At 36.1% G+C, this 15,497-nt stretch overlaps 1 protein-coding gene across 7 annotated transcripts in view; it reads right to left on the bottom strand.

Moving 5' to 3' along the window:
- The window catches only part of NUCB2 (nucleobindin 2), a 44,531-nt gene that overhangs the window by 14,129 nt on the left and 14,905 nt on the right, over positions 1–15,497 (bottom strand). For all 7 annotated transcript variants that reach the window (XM_026487239.4, XM_026487247.4, XM_026487242.4 and 4 more), the window contains 3 exons: positions 7,106–7,249; positions 6,437–6,544; positions 2,683–2,809 (listed from right to left, as the gene is read on the bottom strand). In XM_026487239.4, coding sequence (XP_026343024.1) covers positions 2,683–2,809; positions 6,437–6,544; positions 7,106–7,249 — 379 coding nt within the window. The remainder of the gene's footprint in view (positions 1–2,682; positions 2,810–6,436; positions 6,545–7,105; positions 7,250–15,497) is intronic.

The following is a 15,497-nucleotide window of genomic DNA, read 5'->3' as shown; positions in this document are numbered from 1 at the left end:
TTTACTTTTACTTCTGGTATTTCTATTCAGTTCCACTGGTCTTTCTACTTATATGCCAAAAACATAACAGTTCTAATGACTGAGGCTTGGTGATATATTTTAATAGCTAACATATCTATCTAGTCCTTCATTGTTCTTTTTCCAAAGTATATAGCTTTTTTTGTTTATTTCCTTTGTCATAGGAACTTTAAAATTAACTTGCCTAGTAGCAGGAAAAAAAAGTACATATTTTTATTTTGATCATGTCAAATTTATAAATTAACCTAAGGAAAGTTGACATGTTTATAATGTTGAGTCTTTGTATCAAAAAGATGTTATGTCTTCTCATTTTTTTCAAGTCTACTTTTGCATCCTTCAGGAGTATTTTAAAACTTTTAGTCTATAAGTCCAATTTCTTAATAGGTTTATTCTGGGTATTTTATCTTTGTTGGTATTTGTTAATGGAGTCTTTTCTTTCATTATATCTTGTAACTGGCTGTTGCATATGAAAAATACTGATTTCTGCATATAAAGTTTACTTTGCTGAATTTTCTTGTTATGCTATTTTTTACTCAATTATTTTGATTTTTCCAAGTAATAATCGTATCACCTGCATACAGAAATGGTTTTATCAACTCCTTTTCAATTACTTTACCTCCAATTTTTTTTCATTTATGTAATTGTTTTGGCTCGTACCTCCAATGCCATGCTAATTAGTAGTGGTGAGTGTGGACATCACTGTCTTGTGCCTGATTTTAGTTAGAACACATACTTGTATTTCCCCACTAAGTATGATGTGGCTGAGTTAGACGTACCTGACCATGTTACAGAAGTATCTATTGATTACTATTTCATTACTTTTTTAAAATTAAGAAGGGGTGTTGAATTTTGTCAATTGCTCCTTTTCTGTAGATAAAGAGATGGCTATATATGAGATTACTTCCTTATCTGCGGATTTCTTCACATTTTAAAAATCCTACTTCATAGCTATTTAATCTTCTCATAGTCTAAAATTAAAAGAATATAGGAGCACGAATAGGCAGAGTACAGAGGATTTTTAGGGCAGTGAAACTACACTGTGTGATACGATAATGGTAGATACATATCATTATAGATTTGTCCAAACCCATAGAATGTAAAACACCAAAAGTGAACTCTAGTGTAAACTATGGACTTTGGGAGAATATGATGTGTCAACGTAGGTTCATCAATTGTAACAAATTTACCACTCTGGTGGGTGATGCCAGTAATGAAGGAGGTTATGCATGTTTGGGGGGCTGGGGTATATGGGAAATCTCTGCACCTTCCCTTCACTTTTGCTGTATACCTCATACTGCTCTAAAAAAAATCAAATCTTAATTTTATCTATTTATTTATTTATGTTAGAGAGAGAGCGTGTGCATGAGTGGGGGAGTGGGGAGAGGCAAAGGAGAGGGAGAAACAATCTTAAGCAGACTCTGCACTGAGCTTGGAGCCCCATATGAGACAGGGCTCTATCTTACAACCCCGAGATCACAACTTGGGTCAAAACCAAGAGCTGGACACTTAACCAACTGTGCCACACCCAGGCATCCCAAATCTTAATTTTAAAAGACAGAAGTTTCAAAGATTTATTCTAACTTATCCTTTTTCCTTTGACTTCTTGATTTCTTTTGTCACACCAAAAATTTTTTCTCTTTAATTCTATTTATATGATGATTTATAGTATTACATTTCCTAATATTAAGTCAATCTTGCATTCCTAAAATAAATCCACTTGCTATTATATGGTATACTTTTGACATACAATAAGTTTGGTCTTGGCATCAATACATATTAAGAGTAGGAAAGCTTTCCTTCTTTTTCTATCCTCTGGAATAGTTTAAATAACATCGACAATCTGTCCTTTAAAAAAAAAGATTTATTTATTTTTGCTTGAGAAAGAGAGAGGGCAGGCGGAGAGGGAAGGAAGAGAATCTCAAGCAGACTCCTCACTGAGTGTGGAGCCCAACCTGGGGCTCACTCTCACGACCCTGAGATCATGACCTGAGCAGAAACCAAGAGCTGGGGGCGCCTGGGTGGCACAGAGGTTAAGTGCCTGCCTTCGGCTCAGGGCGTGATCCCGGCGTTATGGGATCGAGCCCCACATCAGGCTCCTCCGCTATGAGCCTGCTTCTTCCTCTCCCACTCCCCCTGCTTGTGTTCCCTCTCTCGCTGGTGTCTCTATCTCTGTCAAATAAATAAATAAAATCTTTTAATAAAAAAAAAAAAAAGAAAGAAACCAAGAGCTGGACACTTAACCAACTGAGCCACCCAGGTGCCCCGACAATCTGTTCTTCAGTAGTTTAACAAAATTCCTTTTGACACTCTCTGGGCCTGGTGTGGTTTTTTTAGAACTAGTTCTCTAACAATTTTTCTATTTCATCTATGGAAATTGTTATAATTAGATTTTCTCTCTTTTGGTTCCTTTGATGTTATTCTTTCTCCTTTAAATCAGTGGCTTAATTCATTACTTTTCATTGATATAATAATTTAAGGCTAATCGTTTTGATTTTTGAATGATGTGAATATATTACCTATTTTAAAAAATTAAATTTTAAAAATTAAGAGAAGCCAAATCAATACTAACATTAAATTTTAACTGGAAGAACATAGTATGTGACAATATAAGCTGACCTCAACAACCAAATACTGAAACTTCTCTACTTTTCCTTTAGCACTTACCTTGAAGGGAATCCAATTTAGCTTTAATTAGCATTCTCAACCTTGCCACTTCTTGCCTTTTCAGCTCATCAAGTTTTGTCCTCACATGGTGACTTACTAAATCCAGTTCTTTGCTTAGCCTCCCACTCTGTCAAAATTAACAAGTTCGTTTGCTTTATTACGTTCCATTTTGAGACCAGACACAATATATTAAAATTAGGGTTATGATAAAGTAGTGATAAATACTTTTGACTAATTTAGATAAATTTGATATTACAAAAAGCAGTCCTTTCAGAAGATACTCAGTTTATAACTCTGAAATCAAGATATGTAAAAACCATATATTATGGAAAGAGCCCAAATGTCCATCAAGTGATCAATGGATAGAGAAGATGTGTGTGTATATATATATACACACACACATACACACACAAAATCGAATATTAGCCGTAAAAGAGAATGAAATCTTGCCATTTGCAATGACATGGGTGGAGCTAGAGAGTATTATGCTAAGCGAAATAAGTCAGAGAAAGAAAAATACCACATGATTTCACTCCTATGTGGAATTTAAGAAACAAAACAGATGAATATGGGGGGGAAAAGAGAGGCAAACTATAAACCAGACTCTTAACTATAGAAAACACACTGAGGGTTACTGGAAAGGGGTAGGCAGGGGGGATGGGTTAAACAGGTGATGGGTATTAAGGAGGGCACTTCCTGTGATGAGCACTGGGTGTTGTATGTAAGTGATGTATCACAAAATTCAACACCTGAAACTAATAGTACACTGCACGTTTACTGGAATTTAAATAAAAACTTGGAGAAAGAAAAAAAAACCATATAATTGAAAGCATAATTAAAGCACAAAGGAGGAACTTGTAATGTAACTTGAATTGTTAAATGGTGCAGCCACTTTGAAAAACAATTTGGCAATTCCTCAAAAAGTTAAACACAGAATTAGCATATGACCCAGCAATTCCATTCTTAGCTATATACCTAAAGAATTGAAACACATGTTCACATAAAAACTTGTACCCGAATGTTCATAGCAGCATTATTCATACTGGCATAAAAGTTGAAATAACCAAATGTCTATCAACTGGTGAGCTGATAACCAAAATATGGAATATCCATAAAGTGGGATATTGTTCAGACATAAAAAGAAATGAATGTACCAATATAAGCTACAATACAATGAACCTTGAAAACATTATGCTTAAAGAAACCAGACACAAAAGGCTACATATTGCATGACTCCATTTATGTGGAATGTCCAAAATAGGCAAATCAGAGATAGAAAGTAGATCAATGGTTGCCAAGGGCTAAGAGGGGGAAAAAGGAGAGTGATGGCTTAATGGGTACAGGGTTTCTTTTGGGGGGAAATGAAACTGTTTAAAAGTAGATAGTGATGGTCATGGGTAGATATACTACTGAATTACATGCTTTAAGGAGGCAAGTATTGGGGCGTCTGGGTGGCTCAGCCATTAAGTGTCTGCCTTAGGCTCAGGTCATGATCCCCGGGTCCTGGGATCAAGCCCCACATCGGGCTCCCTGCTCGGCAGGAAGCCTGCTTCTCCCTCTCACACTCCCCTTGCTTGTGTTCCCTGTCTCACTGTCTCTCTCTGTCAAATAAATAAATAAAATCTTTAAAGGGGCAAGTTTTAAGGTATGTGAATTACATTTCAATAAAGTAAGTTTAGGGGCGCCTGGGTGGCACAGCGGTTAAGCGCCTGCCTTCGGCTCAGGGCGTGATCCCGGCATTATGGGATCGAGCCCACATCAGGCTCCTCTGCTGGGAGCCTGCTCTTCCTCTCCCACTCCCCCTGCTTGTGTTCCCTCTCTCGCTGGCTGTCTCTATCTCTGTCAAATAAATAAATAAAATCTTTAAAAAAAATAAATAAAGTAAGTTTAAAAAATATCTTGGCCACCTTAAGCTTTAGTAATTACATATATAAATAACTTTTCAAAATTCATCTTTTTAAGGTTGTCTCCTTTGATTACTTTTCTCATAGATGAGTACTTAGATACATGTTCCAAAATTTAAGAAACAAAATAGCTAGTACCTTACTTTCTCTTGTTTATAAATGCATTTGCAATCACAAACTGCACAAAGTCTAACTAGCAATCAGGCAGACAAACCTTTTAGGACTAAGTCAACGGGGCCCACTGAGGAAGGTAAAGAAAAGAAACCCCCTACAAGGGAGACCAAGAAAGAATGTTCAGAGGTAAGAAGGAGAACTAGGACAATACACTGTTACAGAGCAAAAAGAGCAATATACTCAAGGACAGAGTGGACATCATTATTACAGAGAAAAATGGTTCTCAAAGTGTGGTCCCCAAGTAGAAGCATTAGCACCACCTGGGAACTTTAGAAATGCAAGATCTAGCCTAACTGAATCACGAAGTCTATAGGTGGGGCCCAGGAATCCGTGTTTCAACAAGCCCTAAAATCTGAGAACCACAGAGATAATAGAAAGGAGTCCAGTAAGAAGAGGAATAAAAAGTATTCCCTGGATTTGGCAATTAAGAAGTCACTGACATCCTTCATCAAAGTATATTCAGTGGAGTCATATGGGCAACGCCGTAATCTTTCCAGTCAGCAATATTTGGAAAGTGAAGAAATGTAGTAGGATTCCCCTTTCAAAATACTTGGCTGAGGGGTGCCTGGGTGGCTCAGTCCATTAAGCGTCTGCCTTTGGCTCAGGTCATGATCTCAGGGTCCTGGGATCGAGCCCCGCATCGGGCTTCCTGCTCAGCAGGGAGTCTGCTTCTCCCTCTCCTTCTGCCTGCCGCTCCCCCTGCTTGTGCTCTCTTCCTCTCTCTCTCTCTGTCAAAATAAATAAATAAAATCTTAAAAAGACTGATCAAAATACTTGGCTGAAAAGGACAAATTCTAACATTTTTCTCCCAGTTTTTCCTAAGAGTCTTTGCTGAGCTATTTATAATGTTTCTGTTGGCTTAAGTTTTATTTTCTATTTTAATTCTTATATCTTTTTCATTGAATAACTGTTTAACTTACTACATTTTGTCTCCCCCTGCCCCAATAGGGAATAGGAATTGACTGTGAAAAGCAGTTATAAAAGTATTCCCATACCAAACCAGGATTATCTCTCTATCGTACTTCCTATTATCCACCTTTTCTGTTACGTACACAATAATAATGTTCTTTTTAAAAAAGATTTATTTATTCATCTGAGAGAGAGAGAGAGAGCAGCAGAGGGGCAGAGGGAAAGGGAGAGAGAGAATCTCAGGCAGACTCCACACTGACTGTGGAGCCCAACGCGTGGCTCAATCTCATGACCCTGAGATCATAACCTGAGCCAAAACCAAAAGTTGGACATTTAACCCACTGAGTCACCCAGGCATCCTCCACAAATAATGTTCTTAATCCTAACTTAAGTAGATAAGAGACACTGAAAGTTCTACATTAAATGTTATTCACTCCAGGAAATCAGTTCCGTAGATCGAATTAATTCCTCAAAGGAAACGTAGATTACTCTCAAAATAATTGAGGGAAATTATTGGCATGATGCTATTACCTCTATCAGGAAAAATGACTTCCCACCTTTCCCCACTGCTGAATTATGTGTCCATGCTCTGCATCTCCAAAATATATTATACCCCCATCATATATTCATTTTAATAAACTTTTTCTAAATATTATTTATTCAGAATAAACAAGAGTCTGGAAAGAGTCTCATCTTTGTATTCCCAGTACTTAACTCAGTGTCTGGGATGTTCTAATGTCTGTTAAATAATTATTTATTACATTTACCTTTATTTCCTCTATGTCTGCTTTCTGGAGCTTTTCTCTGAAATGATTATCTGTTTCCAGCACATCAATCACTTGCTTAAGATATTCGTCATAATAAAGTCCAGTATCCTTCAAATTAAGAAACAAACAATAATGTTTCTGAAAGTTTTTCCTTCCCTGCATCTAAAGATCTCAATCCTAAAAAAAAAAAAAAAAGACTAGCAAAATGTCATTGAGACGTATCTACTCTGATAGCTGGGACAAAGTTAAAAAGCTGTATTTCTCAAATGAAGAATTTTGTATCAGAACCAATGCAATGTTTTATTGTTACATAAAGGTACGTTTTCTGTATGGCTTAGACAATTAGAATTTAACCAATAATACTAGTGGGTTGATTTTACTCCACTGTCACCTGTCTCTCCTCATCGCTGTATCTCCTTTGAATGTAATACCACGTTTTCTTGGCTAGTGAGCTCTCCATTGGAAATACATTATGATTAATTCTCCTGTGCATTATTTAATATGCGAACTACATTAAATAAATTGTCTAATATTAAACATATGCTTATCCAACATTCTTTTACTGCTCTTTCAGAAACAGTTCCTAAATGTACAATTTTTAAAGTAATAAATATTAGCAACATTTGGTTAAAATTCTTCCCACAAGGTTATCTTTATCATTTTACTTACTGGTGGTTCTATCTTTGCGCTGTCCACAGGTTGAGGATTTTTTACTTTTGTCTTGTCTATGTCTATAGGCACAGCTTCAAGAGCAGTAAGTAGACAGGAAACCAAGAGAAAGCAATATTGTAGTAAGATGGTCCTCCACCTCATCTGAAATAAAGGTATAATTATAGTAAGGTCCTGAAAAGATGTCTTCAAACTATAATTACATGTGTTCCCAATGCCATGTTAATAATATAACCAACTTCAAGAAATTTAATGCAAAATAGTTCTAGAAAGAGGTTAAAAATAGATTATAGCTTATCAAAATAATGCTTAATACAGATCACTAAAGAAAGTCAGGAGAGAAATGCTTTTCAACTAAAATTAAAAAGAAAAGGAAACAAAATTTCATTTATTTATTTTCTAAGATTTTATTTATTTATTTGACAGAGAGAGACCACAAGCAGAGGAAGCAGCAGAGGGAGAGGGAAAAGCAGACTCCCCACCAAGCAGGGAGCCTGATGTGGGGCTCGATCCCAGGACCCCGGGATCATGACTTGGATCAAAGGTAGACGCCCAACCAACTGGGCCACCCAGGAGCCCCAGGAAACAAAACTTTAAAGTTTAAACAGCTTATAGTATAAGAAAACATTTAGTTAATTATAAAAGCTTCAAATAAAAATGATAATAAGGGTCTCAAAAATCTTAAAAAATTAATAGACCAAATTTAAGAAAAGGAGAAGTAAGGAAAAACTTTTTTTTTTTCAATTAAAATACTAGGGAACCAAAATTGTTTCTAGATATATTTAATTTAGCTTCAACCTAATTTTGAAAATAAGTTGCTCTATAAATATAAGTTGATTTAAAGAGACAACTAGGTAAAATATTCTCTTAGCCTTACAAATATTATTTCATCACAGTAGTCATTTGCTAAAATTCTTTTTGCTCAATAATTTTTCAGATAAATAGTTCAATAAAATATCAAGCTTGAAACAAGAGAGAAGCAAGTATGGCTGTTCCCACAATATTATTCAGATTATGTTTATTCAAACAGTTTCCACGCCATATGGATCTTTAGTAGCTCTGGAGGACTAGAATGAATAAAAATCTCATATTTAATTGATTTTATACATACAGACTCATGTTAGGGTGCAAGTCAAGAATATTGGTCTGACCAGCTGTGTGGAATATGCATTATTTAACTCAGAATCTCCCAAACTTAGCTGACCATAGATTTTTTAAGTCACATTTTTAGCCATAGAACACAATTTGGAGAAGAGTATACTGCCTCATTTTCACCACAACCCTAGACAGTTGCCCTAAACAGGGCAGTGATTCGTTTACAGATAAAGAAAACTTGGATGAAAACAATTCACTCACAGACCATAGTCTTGCATTACAAAATCACTAGAACTCACGTTTTAGTGCTATTTCTAATACACCAAATTTTTTAGCATCTCTATTGAGATATAACTCACATGCCATAAAATTCACCCGTTTAAGGTACAGGATATGTCTATTCGGTAAAGATGCTACTCAAAGTTTAGTTCTCAAACCTGAAGGATCGAATCACCTGGGAGCTTGATTCTCAGGCTGCTCCCAAGACCTCTGGAATCAGAATCTCTGGGGTGAGGTCCAGAATCTGTTTTAAAAAACTTTCCAGATAAACACACTGAGGGTTGCTGGAGGGGTGGGGTGTGGACGGATGGGGTAACTGGGTGCTGGACATTAAGGAGGACACGTGTAATGAGCACTGGATATTATATAAGACTGAGGAATCACAACCTCTGAAACCAATAATACATTACATGTTAATTAACTAAAATTTAATTTTAAAGAATTGAAAGAAAGAAAAAAAGAAACTTTCCAGGTAATTCCTACATACATATGCTCAACCCCAAGATTCTTTCTCCTCTAGAACACTAGTTCTTCAACATGATCCTTGTGAGTAAATGTTTTTCAGGATGAAGTGTTTGGGAGATGATGGCTCAATGAAGCTTAAATAAAGTTTTCAGCATTGCAAGACTTTCGGAGCTTGTGATGGGCTACTATGCATTCTCAATCTTTAACAGAAGGATGATTTGTTTCTCCACAGAAAGTATATCTACCATGAATCACCTCCTCTTCTCACAATTATTTTTTATGACAACCAAAGTTTCTCATTCATGCTTCATGTCCATTACAGGTGTATATTTTATTTTTGGTTTTCATTTTTGAGAGGTAATTTACATGCCTCAAAACTTACTCTTTGAAATTGTACAATTCAGAGGATAATAGTATATGCACAAGGTTGTGCAATTATCACCACTATCTAATTTTTTAGAACATTTTCATCACTCCAAAAAGAACCCTGTACCCATTAACAGTCACTTCCCATTCCCTCATTCTCACAACCCCTAGCAACCATTAATCCGCTTTCAGTCGGTATAGATTTGTCTATTGTGGACATTTCATATATATGGAAACATATAACATGTGGCTTTTGTATCTGGCCTTTTTCATTTAGCATTGTATTTTCAAGGTCCAGTCATGTTGTGCCATGAATCAGTATTTCATTTTTTTGTATAGCTTTTCCATAGCACCATTTTACACCCCCACCAGCAATATATGCGGCTTCCAATCTCTCCACATCCTCACCACCATGTGTTATGGTCTTTTTATTACAGCCAACCTACTAGATGTAAAGTGGTGTCTCACTTTGATTTTGATTTGCATTTCATTGGCTAATAATGTGAGGCATCTTTGCATGTATTTATTAGCTTTATCTTTACCTTTTTAAAGAAAATTAAGTATCATTGAGCTAGTTGTTTTTTAAAAACCCTGAATGGAAACTTTTGTTACCTTTTCGAGTCCTGTGGGTCCCTGCAAATAGGCTGACCAAATGACCATTAAAAAGGGTAATCATGGCCCCAAAGTCCAAATTATGACTTAACAGCTCAAGTCAACTTTGATGTCTTCTACACAATTTCTAAAGTTTAATTGAGTCTCCATGGCCCCTAACATGGTACACATATAGTTGGAAAATGAAGAAGTGCTAACATTATTTGAATGGTCTTTCTATAAATGTGCCCGCAGAAAGCCAGTGATACACCTCTGTAACTGCATTTTGCAGACCTCCTCAGGAACTGTGACTAGCCCTAGATTTGGGCAACCCAGAGTTTGGAAGCATCTTTCACATAGACTCCTCCCCTCCACCCACGGTACCTCCAATGTCTTATTCTCTCCTTCTACCACGTATCACACATACACACAGGGCAATTAATAAGAAGTTCTGTCTCAGCAATTGGCAGCTGTCCCATATTTTGAAATATGCTCTTTTTCAAAAATAGTGTCCACCTTTACTTCAATATACAATAGAAGCCTGAGATTAATAAATTACAGTTAAATCGAATCTTGGAAGTGGAATCCCTTCTGCAATTTGTCTCTTCTTCTCCTGTTGTTCTGCTAGGTTTCCCATAAATGAGAAGGCAAGTCAAGCGAGGATCATGTTTGTACATATGAATGTGTGTGTGTGTGTGTGTGTGTGTGCGTGCACACACATCTCAGCATCTCAAAATGACTAAGTAACAAGAAATCTCTGGGTATCTACTCTAAAACTTTAACTGAATTTATGGTTCATTAACTTTTAACTGGGACCCAGACTTATAAATAACTATAGAAACCATCAATTGAGTGTTTACTATGTACCAACAGTATGCTAAATATTTTTTATATTAAGAAATTAATTCTTACGATGATTCTGTGAAATAAATATTATTATCCCCATTTTGAAGTACAGGAAACTGAGACATATCAGTTAAAAAAAAAACCTGATCCAGGTCAGTCAGGAGTAAGTCATTTTGCCATTGTTTGGGTCTGGGAATGACTGACTCCAAAGCCTACAATTGTTTTCAAGCAGCGGTTCTCAAAGTGTGATCCCTGGGGCAGCAGCAGCAGCATCACCTGGGAGTTTGTCAGAAATGCAAATTATCAAGGCTTTCTCCAGACTTCTAAATTGGAGAACCGGGGAGGGAGGGGCATAATCTGTTTTTTTTTTTTTTTTTAAAGATTTTATTTATTTATTCGACAGAGAGAGACAGCCAGCGAGAGAGGGAACACAAGCAGGGGGAGTGGGAGAGGGAGAAGCAGGCTCACAGCGGAGGAGCCCGATGTGGGACTCGATCCCGTAACGCCGGGATCACGCCCCGAGCCGAAGGCAGACGCTAACCGCTGCGCCACCCAGGCGCCCCGAGGCATAATCTGTTTTAACAAGCCCTACAGGTAATTCTGACGCATGCTAACATTTGAAAACATACTGCCTCCCTTTGCTTTGTTATTCACGAACCTCCTCTGCAAAGAGAGACAAAGAATGCTTATCTGAAGAGTAAATTTAGATCCTCAAGGAACAGAGAAATGGGTGTTACATCTAAGAAGAGTAAGGCAAAACTAAATTTAGGTCTATATTCTAATTCCAGCTGCACCACTCACTTGCTATGAGATCAGAGGGCAGTCAATTAACTTTCCCCACTTCTTATTTTTAAAAATAATGGATTTTTTTAAGGGGAATTTAAACCTCAGTACTCTCTAAGCTCTTAAATTCTATTACCAGTTTTTTCTTTTTGTTAAAGATCTTTTCCTGTTATATCATCGGAAATAATGGGGCACCTGGGTGGCTCAGTCAAGTGTCTGCCTTGGGCTCAGGTCATGATCTCGGGGCCCTGGGATGGAGCCCTGAGTCAGGCCCCTGCTCGGCAGGGAGTCTGCTTGTCCCTCTCCCTCTGCCCCTTCCACCCCCAGCCCCACAGCCTCGTGCTCTCTCTCTCTCTCAAAAAAAAAAAAATCTTAAAAATAAGAAATGCTAATAAAATTGCTTGAGCTCACACCAATTGTATGAAATGATTGTTATATGATTTATTGCTTATTCAGCCAGTTTAAAATTATATCAGTAGAGGAAGTAGAAGATCTGGGTGCCAGGATACAAAGATACAAAAATTAACCACCAAAGAAACTTGCTATCTACATACAATAAAATGAGGCAAAGCCAGAAAGATTTCACATCTTCACTCCCAGTTGCCCTCTGATCAAAACTTAACACGCTTGCTACTGGAGGAGAAAGTTCCTTCTTGATTTCAGGTTCAGAGATTTCCAGACTTGCATTTCATTCAAGCTGGATTTATTTTTACTTTTGTAGGAAGGAGATAATGAATTGTGGACTGCCATTTCAAATCCAAAAGCAGTTTCAATTTTTGATAACTTTAGAGGACAAAAGATTGAGAGTTCAAGGAGAAACTTGTTTGTTTTCAAATTAAATATAACAGAACTGGTTAAAAACAAATACAACCAAATGCAAAAAGACACATAGTAGATGATTCTATTTCTATCTAATGTCCAGAAAAAAGCGAATCCATAGAGAAAGAAAGTAGATTAATGGTTGCTTAGGACTACTGGTGGGCAGAGGCGGGAGTGAGAAATGACTGGTAATGGGCATGGGTTTCCTATTTGGGGTAATAAAAATGTTCTAAAATTAGACAATAGTGATGATTGTACAACTTTGTCAATATATGAGAAATTGTACACTTAAAAGTGTGAATTTTATGATATATGAATCAAATTTCAATTTTTAAACAGTAAGGAAAAACAGCAAAAAATCAGAGCCTATAAAAAATGTGAACAGAAAAAAAGAACAAATATAGTTTATAAACCATCATTAACCAATAAAAGTATGGAAGTATAAACTAGCCATTCGCTTTTCCTAATTATCCAATTTTTATATTCTTTTCTTTTTTTTTAAGTGGGTAGGAGCCCAATGCGGGGCTTAACTCATGACCCCTAGATCAAGACCTGAGCTGAGATCAAGAGTCAGACACTTAACCAACTGAGCCACCCAGGCACCCCTCCAATATTTATATTTTTAACGATTTTTGTCTGCTTAAACTATGATTACTAGAAAGTAAGTAAAAATCTTGCCATATGATTTTGGATTTATCTGTTTTCCTTATAATTCAGTCAATTTTATTTAAATATGTTGAGGCTATGTTATTAAATGCACACAAATTTAAGATTTTCTAGCTTTTTGGTAGATTTAATCTTTTATACATTTGAGTCAATTTATACCCTTTGCCTTAAGGTCTACTCTATTCGACAGTAATATAGCTAAATTTGTTTTCTTTTCTTTCTTTGTTTTTTCAATTTCAAATTAAGCTATTTTTTTTCAGGTCAACAATTTTTTGTTTTTTGTTTTTTTTTATTTAAATTCAATGAATTAACCTATAATGTATTAGTTTCAGAGGTAGAATTCAGTGATTCATCAATCTTATAGAATACCCAGTGCTCATTATATCACATTTTCTTTTGATTAGTGTGTGGAGATACGCACACTTTTTAATCTAGCCTAATAATCTCTGTCTTTGGACTATTTTCTCTGTTTATATTTAATCAAATTACTGATAATGTATTTACAATTCCAAAATGCACAATTTCCTGAGTTTAACATCTCAGAGATCAAAGAGTGCTTTTCATTTAATGGAACTTTAAAATTATGATTCGCCAAGTGGCAATAGCAATATAATCTTTACTGTCTGTGCCTGAAAGTTACCATAGATATTCTTACACCCATTTCTTCGGATTGAGTTTTTGCATTGTTGTTACTTCACAAACTGAGTCTAATCGCCGTTTTTAATGTCTTCAAAAAGGATTACATTATGATTTGACATGGAAATAGAGTTATTGTGTAAACAGAGAAATGAAGCAGCTGATATTAGGGAAGCAAATACTTGATCCTAAAGGAATAACAGCAACTTCACTCTTTCTTGTAAAGGAACAACAAAGGGCTTTACCTGACTTTAGACAGGAAGACACCACAAGTAGACAAAACTCTGTTATACTTTGTTACTGAGATGAAACAAGTTTACCCTTGAGTAGTCAAACAAAGCAAATGAAGATAGTAGAAACTAACAAGGTCTCCAAGAATTTTTTTTAATTGTATGGGATAGGAGGCTGGTTTATGGATTCATGTATGGTTAAGGCAAATGTCAGTTTGTCAGAAACTTGCTACTAACACTGAACAGAAGCTGCATAACTTCCATGAAATTTAAGGAAAAAACAATGCTGAGTCAGCCAGTAGGAAGTGCTGACAAAATCCTGGTGCTCTTTTATATACCCGAAAATGGTACACCAATGCTAAAGGTGCTAACAAGACTGATATCCTAAGAACAGGTTAGAGAGTAGCATATCACTGTAACACTATGCATAGATGACTTTGGCCGAAAGTTGCTGCCATAAATTTTAAATTTTATTTAAATTTTAAACTACAAAATAATTTCCCCAAAAATGTCATTGTATGCATAAAAGGGTAGAAGAGGGGTGATGGCTGAGCTAAAGGAAGGCTGGCTAAATCTGGTTTGAATGTCCAAGAGCCCTCCATAACCTGCTAAGGGTATTAGTCTAGTTCTTGATACATTGTGAGGCCAGTATCTGAATACTTAAAGAACAGGATGCCTGAAAAGTAACACAGCCTATTATTCCTGATGCCATGTCTAGACCACTGCAATCCTCAGTGTTGCAGTCAACAAACCACTGACGAAGGGGTCAAGGAAAGAAGATACATCTGAAAACTTTCCATTGTCACCTTCAAAGAAGCACTGGTATTAAAGCTTGCCAAATGAGTGTCGGAGGCTTAAAAGAAATTCCAGGCAAAGGGGCTTGAAGAATTTCCCAGAAGAAAATCACCCTCAGTCTCCTTAGCAGAAAGAACAATGTGCAGAAAAACACAGATGTTGACAAGTCTGAATCAAGAAAGTGTTTCAAAAGAATCAGACTAGGAATGTCCAAAAGTCCTAGGAATACTTTCATTAATTTCATTATGTATGCCCAAAGTGATGTGAGAAAAATCTGTGTCTACGTGAATCTAAAAATGCACTTTCAGTAAACATAAAATGAAGTTGTAAGTGACATAGTGTCATAGTTTACTTGCCAGTATTTTTTTCTATATGATATGTGTTGATGTGTCTTAATATCAGTGAAGTCTTAGAGTCAATGAGATGGCCTATCTTGGGTTTTAAATCAACCATCTTCTTTCAGATTTTCTATTTAATCTGCCTGTTTAATATTTAGTTCCTCTCCTTTCTTGACTTTTTTGTCTGTTTGTTTTTTTATTAGTGGAGGATTTAAAAAAAACTTTTCTCCCTATAATAGTTTCTAATCTTTTAGTATTTATTCCAGAAGTAATTAGGAAAACTAACTAAAACATATCTTTAAAAAAATTTTTTTTAATCCAGTATAATTAACATACCATGTTATATTAGTTTCAAGAATACAATACAGTGATTCAACAATTCTATGTATTACTCAGTGCTCATCATGGTAACTGTACTTTCAATCCTCTTTACCTATTTCACTCAAATCCCCACCTACCTTCCCTCTGGTAACCACCAGTTTG

This window comes from Ursus arctos, unplaced genomic scaffold, assembly GCF_023065955.2.
Source record: "Ursus arctos isolate Adak ecotype North America unplaced genomic scaffold, UrsArc2.0 scaffold_23, whole genome shotgun sequence".
Lineage (NCBI taxonomy): Eukaryota > Metazoa > Chordata > Mammalia > Carnivora > Ursidae > Ursus > Ursus arctos.
The sequence above is the reverse complement of the archived record's forward strand: the minus strand, read 5'-3'. Positions and strand labels throughout refer to the sequence as shown.